A 9,217-nucleotide genomic window follows, 5' to 3' on the forward strand; every position below is an offset into this window, starting at 1 on the left:
CTTTATGTTCTTAGTGTAGTCCACCTGCATGCTACATTATATTATAATCATACTAAAACTGTATTTGGGATAGCATTTTGGTAGCATTTTCGAGAAATTTCTATCTTTAGTAACCCAAGGCAATAATGTTCATCGAAATCAAAAAATGATAAATAGAATTTTGTATCTTAGTGTAGTCTACTTCTGTGCAAAAGATTATTGAAATCAGAACAAAACTATTGGAGGAGTAGCATTTTGAAACAATTTCTCAGAAATTTCTATTTTTAGTAACCACAGCAACATCGTTCGTCGAAATCAAAAACCGATAAATAGAATTATGCATCTTAGTGCAGTCTACTTGCATGCTACATTATATCATAATCAGACCAAAACTGTAGGAGGAGTAGAATTTTTGAAACAATTTCAGAAATTTCTATCTTTAGTAACCACGTCAACACCATTCATCGAAAACCAATAACTAAAATTATGTATCTTAGTGTAGTCTACTTTTGTGCCAAGTTATATTGAAATCAAACCAAAACTGTAGGTGGAGTAGCATTTTGAAACAATTTCACAGAAATTTCTATTTTTAGTAACCACAGCAAAATCAAAAACCGATACACAGAATTATGTATCTTAGTGTAGTCTACTTGTGTGCAAAGTTATACTGAAATCAGACCTAAACTGTAGGAGGAGTATCATTTTGAAAAAGTGTTTACAGACAGACAGATGACTGGATGCATTACTATCGCATAAGCTCTTCTAGTCTCTGACCAGTAGAGCGAAAAACAACTTTTCCTTTTCATTCAGTGATAAACTCACCACTGTCATCAACATCTGAAAAGAGGTTGTTGTTGTAGTCGTAAGTCAGTTCAATCTGCGAGATGTCGTAGTTAGCCACACCTGCATCAGCTGTTAATAGATCTGTGTTTTGCTTCTTGTCGGATGAGAAGTACAAGTTTAAAGTCCAGGTTTCATAAAAGTTGATTGACAACTTCTGAGTGTATAAGCCATTCATAGTCATGTTGCAATCACCAGTAGTATTGGTTTCTTGTGGAACAGAAATCAATGCTGTTGTATTCTGTAATAATTATACCATACACAAAATTTCAGGTGAAATTCTATGCAATCAACAGATTCAAATAAATGACAATTTTTTTTTTTTATATGTTAACAAGTTTCACATTCATTTTGAAACTATAATGCAATTTACTTAAAAGTCACACTTCAATTTTATAAATAAAATTTGTCTGTTCATTAAATATTCATATGTTAACAATTCAGTTTATTAAAACACATATATGTATACAACAGATAACCTGTAGCTGCATACTGTTGATTAAAAACTCACCCCATTTGTTGAAACATAAGGAATGTGGAACTGGATGCTTCCCTTGAATACAACACAGTTCTTGTTTCCTTCAGTTGCAGTGTATGTTTTAACTGGGGGTTTCCCAGGAGCTGGCTCATCAGGAGCATCAGCTGGGCAGTCATATCCTGGAAAGAAAATAAATTAACATAATATAATAAATTAATTAACTTTTTTTCATAATATTTCAGCTGTTTTACTGACAACTAGGTACATGTGCATGAATGTTTGTAGAGCAATATAGACTGAAGCATTTTTTCTGTTATTTTCAAAAGTAGGCTGAACCCTGAAATGGGTCTGTATTTTTCCAGCACATCATTCGTACATGTTTGTAAAATATTTACCAGTTTCTGAAAACTTCCCATCCTCCACATTAAAGGCCTGTACTTTTAAATCCTTGTACTCGAGGGCTAAAATATTGTCTGAGAAGTTTCCTCTTTTTTCACACTTGTAATATAGTTTAGGAGATGCTAAGTCCACTGTTTTATTCACTGTGTGATTAAACTCAGCTGAAAAAAACCCAAAAAACATATAAGTCAAAATACTAAAAATATGTATGGTGAAAATGTTATGGATTAAATTTTGTTGTTGTTTTGAACATATTTTTTATTGTATAAACAAAAGGATTGGAAACAAGTTCTTTCAATTTACGAGTTCCTCTCCTTTTTTTACTGTTCATCTTGTTGAAATTAATCCATTATATTTTTGTCCGTTACCATTAAGCCACTAATTTGTTGCATTTTCAAAACTTACGTTCCATGGCATCTGAGATTTTTACATCTGCCATCCAAGACTCAATGCTAGCTTTGCCATCCATGATTTTGAAATTAAACTTTAAGGATTTAATATCTCCATTTTTTGGTGTGATGGTGAGACTGGATTCTGTGTCATTTCCACTGGCACATGTTCCGTTGACTGTGACATCACTGCTCTTTGGAACATCCATGCTTGTACTAACCTGTAACGGATGATTATATTGCCATATTTAGTTCTGATCACTTAACAAAAATGTGACAATATTGCACACTTGAGATCATCTCATCCTTGATTTAAACATTTTCTTGCACATTCTAATGTAAGATTTCTATAGTCTCTGTTTGCTGCCTTGACCGTCGCCATTGAAAAGCTGTTCCTTTTTTATACCCCCACTTAAAAAGCAGGAGGGTATTTAAACAATAAAATGCTTTCTTTGTTTGTTGTTACTGGAATGAACGGAAGCAGCTGTTGCAGAAAAAATACATAACCCGCGTAAGCGGGTTATGTAGATTTTTTCTGCAATAGCTGCGACCGTTCATTCCAGTAATAACAAAGAAAGAAAGACATTTTATTGTTTATATTTATATCTGTTTAAATAATCAATTAAAGTAGGATAAAAAAGATTAATTATTGTATTAATGATGCGAACGTCTTTATACGTTTCATTGATGGAACAGCCACTGATTAAGAAATCTGTACAGGCGACATGCCTACTGCAGTTTATGCAGTGATGAACGCAATGGGGTTTCTTAAGAAATAAAGGAGAAAATATTCAGTGGATGTAAATATATATATAGTAATCGGTATGCCCCTCCGTCTGTTCTGTCAACAATAGTTCAAGAATTTTAAAACAATTACTTCCATCATATTTTTGTTTTTATTATCACTTTTTTGACAATAGCCTATCCCTTAGAGAAGGAGAGTGTATGGTTTTTAAAAATGTGTGTGTTACATGTAGCTATTTTCCTTCATCACATATATAGTTCTAAACAGAAATGTGTACTGGAACACACGTTAATCCAGATGGATCAATTGATAGATATCATGATTACTCAATTAAGCAGAACTCTTTCGTGTTGGAGGTAGGAAATGTAAGTTGGAAAGTGCTATTGAATACAATGCAAAATCGATCATTTTGAAAGTCATAAAGACATATTAGAAAGAAATCCTGGTGGAATATCTTGCTAAACATTCCCCGATACAGACTTATAAATCTTTGAAAGGATACATCTTTTTATCGATACTTTTCAATAAGCAGACTCTTCTCATTAAATTATCATTGTAAATCCTTATTTTTTACAGCTGATAAAATAATTTAAACTTTTCTTATCTGACAAACTACTATTTGGAGTTCAATCCTTGGCAATACATTGTACTCTCAACATAATCCGATTATGATTGTTCGAGTCATTCCATTGTCACTACTGTAAACAATGCTATGTCCAAGAAATATCTTATGAGATTTAGACCTTAATTGACTCCCTCCCAAAACAGTGGTAGCAAGTAAAATAACTGCGAGATATTCACGATGCTACATATTTGATTATGCTTAGAATTCTGTTGTTAGACTGCAACTAAAATCTTACATTTTTATTATCCTTGGTTGTATAAGTCACTTCTAGCTGGAAGCCTCCTGCCATGATGAGACAGGCTTTAGAGTTCTCTATGACTTCGTATCTAGACGCGTCAGGGAGTGGAGCAGTTGTTGGAGCCACTGTTATGGGTGCAGTGGTGGGACCCTCAGTCGTGACGTTAGATGGTCCAGCTGTTGTTTGTTCTGTTGTGACGTTAGATGGCCCAACTGTTGTTTTCTCTGTTGTTACATTGGATGGACCCACTGTTGTTACATTAGATGTTGATGGTTCTGTTGTGGGTTCAGAGGTTGCTTTTGTTGTCTCTTGTGCTGCAGTTGTCATCTGATCAGCACTACACACAAACACTGAAATAAGTGTGATAAAGAATATATTTATATATTCAAATTATTTCCTTCATTTTGCTTATGACCATGCAATAGCATGTATTATAACACCTAAATTACAATGAACTTTAGGCAAATAAGGTTATTAATAAAACTTGAAAGTAATTTATCATAAATAAACAGCAACATTGTTTTTACTATAAATTCATCAAACTTTTTATAACTATAAACATGATAAACCTGTTACTGGGAATATTAAATCTTATAGGTATAAAAATAATAACAATACAGATAAATCAAGCTGAAGTGGCAAGGCAGTGCATCTTTTTCAACATGGCAAATATTTACTCTCTTAACAGAATTAGAAAACACCCCAAAACTTCATTTTAGTTTTTTTTAAAAATGATACATTAGTCATTATATCATTGTTTATGTATACAGGTAGTTCTATCAATAGATATATGAAATATTATTTATATAGTTTAAACAATGATATTATATTTTGTAAAATACAATGAATAAAAAAATAGAACCGAGTGAAAGTTTGAAATCTGATTCACACACTTAATAATAAAAGCCTTCTATAAAAAATTCAATTATGAAAGGCTACATCTTTACTTCTGTAAATACAGGTACCTCCTTGAACATAAAACAAGAGGTCCATGGGCCACATCGCTCACCTGAGCACTGTGGTTAGGAAAAAGTAGAAATTGGTTTATTATTGAAAAGTTTAAATCAAAAAGTAGTCCAATGACCGACCATGGCTTTGCTATTCTTGAGAAAATGATTTTTAAAGAATTTTCCTATATATTTCTATGTAAAACTTTGGTCGGCCATTGTGGCCCCTCCCTACCCCCGGGTGTCATGATTTGAAGAAACTTGAATCTACACTACCTGACAATGCTTCCATATAAATATGATCAATTATGGCTTTGTCATTCTTGAGAAGAAGATTTTTAAAGAATTTTCCTATATATTTCTATGTAAAACTCTAGTCAGCCATTTTGGCCCCGCCCTACCCCTGGGGGTTATGATTTGAACAAACTTGAGTCTACATTACCTGAGGATGTTTCCATATAAATATGATCAATTATGTCTTTGTTATTCTTGAGAAGATGATTTTTAAAGAATTTTCCTTTATAATTCTATGTAAAACTTTGGTCGGCCATTTTGGCCCCGCCCTAGTCCCGGGGGTCATGATTTGAATAAAATTGAGTCTACACTTCCTGAGGATGCTTCCATATAAATATGATCAATTATGGCTTTGTCATTCTTGAGAAGAAGATTTTTAAAGAATTTTCCTAATATATTTCTATGTAAAACTCTAGTCAGCCATTTTGGCCCCGCCCTACCCCTGGGGGTTATGATTTGAACAAACTTGAGTCTACATTACCTGAGGATGTTTCCATATAAATATGATCAATTATGGCTTTGTTATTCTTGAGAAGATGATTTTAAAGAATTTTCCTATATATTACTATGTAAAACTTTGGTCGGCCATTTTGGCCCCGCCCTATCCCCGGGGGTCATGATTTGAACAAACTTGAATATACACTACCTGACATTGCTTCCATATAAATATGATCAATTATGGCTTTGTCATTCTTGAGAAGATGATTTTTTAAGAATTTTCCTATATATTTTTTTGTAAAAAAAATGGTCGGCCATTTTGGCCCCGCCCTACCCCTGAGGGTCATGATTTGAACAAACTTGAATCTACACTACCTGAGGATGATTCAAATTGAGTTTCATCTTTCCTGGCCCAGTGGTTCTGGAGAAGAAGATTTTTAAAAGATACCATTAATTTTTCATCAATTCATAATTATCTCCCCTTGGAAGAGGGCTTGGCCCTTCGTTTGAACAAATTTGAATCCCCTTTACCAAAGGATGCTTTGTGGCAAGTTTCTTTAAAATTGGCCCAGTGGTTCTTGAGAAGAAGTCGAAAATGTGAAAAGTTTACAGACAGACGGACTACAGATCAAAAAAGCTCACTTGAGCTTTCAGCTCAGGTGAGCTAAAAATGCTTGTTTGCATATCAAAAATGTTTGCTGTACACATAAAGGATTTAATAAAAATACATGTATTTTTTGGTAAAAAAAAAACCCATCTTGAATGCACATGAAAAATGTTTGCAATACATATAAATGATACATGTATCGGACAATTCTATCTTGGTAAAGCTGCAACCATTTTATCAAAAGACATGTATGGTTGACCATGTGGAACAAACATAATGCAGTGCATGGGAATTAAGCTTCTCTTTTGTGAGGGTGTGAGTGGGATATAGCCAAGGTCTCAGGTGTGGAAGTCCAGACTGGGAATTATTATCTAACCGTCAGTACTGAGGTTTCCATTATTTATTTTAAAGGCCTGAATCTGCACATTAGACATGTCCATGTACATTGTATAAGTTGTGCCATTTAACTCTCCAGTCAATATCATTCTCTGAGTAGATTCACACTGGTATAGTTGGGTGTCTGATCCAAGTTTCAGGTCTCCAGTGTCCAACAAACTTGTTGAAGCTGTATTTTTTATAAAGTAAAACTTTTGTTATGAAAATGGATAAAACCACGAATGGTAACCATGTCTTGTAATTGTATTTATTAACACATGTACTGTCAATACAACATCTTACTTGATATGGGTGTTCCTGGAAAGAACTCTGATGGAGCAAATGTAAACCTCAAACTCAAGTTTACTGATAAATCAGGGAGAGCATTGAAAGTCAGGGCCAAAAAGTCTTCTTTGGAATTTATCAATATCAATGATGCCTGATATTCTCCTTCATTTGCACAATCTCCGCTAAGCACAGTGAAATTCTTTTCATCGAATTTTACAGTTTCATTTCCATCATTCAAAGTAAACATAACATCCATCTTGACATCAATACAGGTTTCATTGTTGTCATAGGTGTACTTATATTCTGATCCTTGTGTCAGTGATAATGCTTGGTGAAAATGTCAAAATAGCATATAAAAAGCATATAAAAACACACTTTACACTTTAGTTGTAAGTTTACAAAACAGTAAAATATTTATTGTTATATAAAAAAAAGTTATCTTAAATCTAAAATAGATGTAAAAAAGAAATATGCCATTTGAGCATTCATAAGCCCTCTTGGTCTTCCCCTTAACAAAAACACACACACACACACACCCTCCCTCACACACATTATCATTTCATGAAGTAGACATAATACATAAATTCTTAAATAATTGTAGCTTTTTGATGTAGAAAGAATATACAGTACTACATGACAATCAAACTATGAAACTACGCCACTGACTTGATCACACTTACACAGAAATAAATTTGAGCAGACAGAGGTTTGCACCTGTCTAGGATGCTATCATTTTAATGCCCCCCCCCCACCCCCTCTTAACCCCATCATGACTTGAATACATAATTGAATGAATCTACCAGTTTACTACACTGTGCATGTATACAGCATGATTGATGATTGTTTCATGATTTTACACAGGTTAGCATTACATAATAGGGTGCTATATTCCATAAGAATTCAGTATCTCATATTCATAAGCCCATCGTCTCAAGCCATACTCTGGAGTCCACATTTAGCTTTCTCCTACCTGTGGCTGCTTGATCACAAAGTGTCGTAATCTTGAATATTTATGCCTCTATATTGGGACGTCATGTTCAGCCAATGATAATATTTGTTTTCATCGCAATTGAAATCAACAATTGACATCAAAATTATACCAGAAATATTTCGTATACTGCGATTGGATATTGAGAGGTCACAACAAAGTTCATCTGACATCTCACTATACTTCACTAGCTGGCATTGGTATTTTAATGAATTACAAAAAAATTCTCTCCTCATTCAACCATGGCCAAAATCATATATTTTGGCCAAGTTGGCTGCGGTTTGCGACGATGTTATAACAGGTCCAGGAAAATCACTATATTTAGCTATATAGCTAAATCTATCTATATAGCTTTATTTACCTATACAATATAGCTTTATTTAGCTATTTCAGAGTGTCCTAACAGCCTAATGCACTGTATAGTGTTTAAATACATAACTGGTTAAGCATTCCCTTGAAATCAAATATTTACGCATTATTTTTAAAATTAGTATCATATATTAAACAACATGAACTGTAATTTCCATTAAATTAATAATTGTTATTGTCATAATGATTGAAAAATACATAAATACCACAGAGAATCACCGCTCCGAAGAATTTCGCCTTCATTTTGATTTTTTATCTTGTGACTTAATCTAGCCGCTGACAGGTACTATCCTCGTGACGAGCCGCTGTTCAGGGAGATGCTAAAACAATGGCTTCAAAGTTGTAATAAACATTATAAATGTGTTCAAATTCACGATCTTAGATTTAAAAAGCTTTGTTTTTACGATAAAATAGCCAAGAAAAGAGACGATACTCACCTAGAGCTAGGCTAACAATCCTTCCGTCCTCGGTGTTCAATCATATGAGTAGTCACGTGAATGGAATGTGGGTAAATATGGGTGCATCGTTTAAAAAATAACCTTGAGCATTTTATGTAATGTGAATAATATGAATAGTTATCAATGTAAATAAAATGCAATTTATTGAAAATTTTGATTATATATTTATTATTAGTGTAAATGTAGAGAAATATTGTAGGTGAATAATTAACAACCCAGTTGCGGGTTATTAGTTTTACCCTGTTCGTATTGTGAAATTTCCCTTCTTAGTTTCATTTTGCATGATTTTGAGAAGATGAAACCAGCTGCTATTGTCGCTGATGAAATGTTCCCCGAGGGAGCGGGACCGTATATGGACATTGAGGAGGTATTGTGAAATAGTTTAGTCAAGTGTTTAACCCTCATAATAAACTAGAACTTCTTTGAGAACAATCAAGAACCTGTAAATAATTATAAGGTAAACAGGTAAATGAATGGTTTGTATTCATCAGGTCCAGTCCAAAGACTATTTCTACCTACGTAGGTATTAATAGCTACCTAGGTATTTAAAGCTACCTAAAGTAGCTACTTTTACCTACTTTCTGCTGTACATGCATTTTCTGGCCAAATGCAGGAACGGCGCAACATGGTGAGCACAAAATTTCTTGATACAGTCACACTGATGATAAATATGACAAAAATTTGGTGAAAAAATGAAAACTTCGTATATTTTCAATTTTACATAGAAACTAATGTAAAATCGCCGATTTAGGAAGTAATC

General features: G+C 33.5%; 1 protein-coding gene across 1 annotated transcript; it reads right to left on the minus strand.

The window, feature by feature from the left end:
• Positions 1-781: 781 nt before the first annotated feature.
• On the minus strand, positions 782-8,554 carry LOC134259582 (lysosome-associated membrane glycoprotein 1-like). Its single transcript, XM_062742190.1, has 7 exons — positions 8,437-8,554; positions 8,206-8,319; positions 3,691-4,043; positions 2,102-2,306; positions 1,693-1,857; positions 1,331-1,476; positions 782-1,060 (listed from the first exon to the last, which is right to left on the minus strand). The coding sequence occupies exons 2-7, from the start codon at positions 8,240-8,242 to the stop codon at positions 782-784; spliced, it is 1,185 nt and encodes a 394-aa protein (XP_062598174.1). The 5' UTR covers positions 8,243-8,319; positions 8,437-8,554.
• Between the last annotated feature and the right edge of the window lie 663 nt (positions 8,555-9,217).

This window comes from Saccostrea cucullata, unplaced genomic scaffold (assembly GCF_032062105.1).
Source record: "Saccostrea cucullata isolate Sc308-1 unplaced genomic scaffold, CSIRO_AGI_Scuc_v1 ctg12559, whole genome shotgun sequence".
NCBI classification, from domain to species: Eukaryota; Metazoa; Mollusca; class Bivalvia; order Ostreida; family Ostreidae; genus Saccostrea; species Saccostrea cuccullata.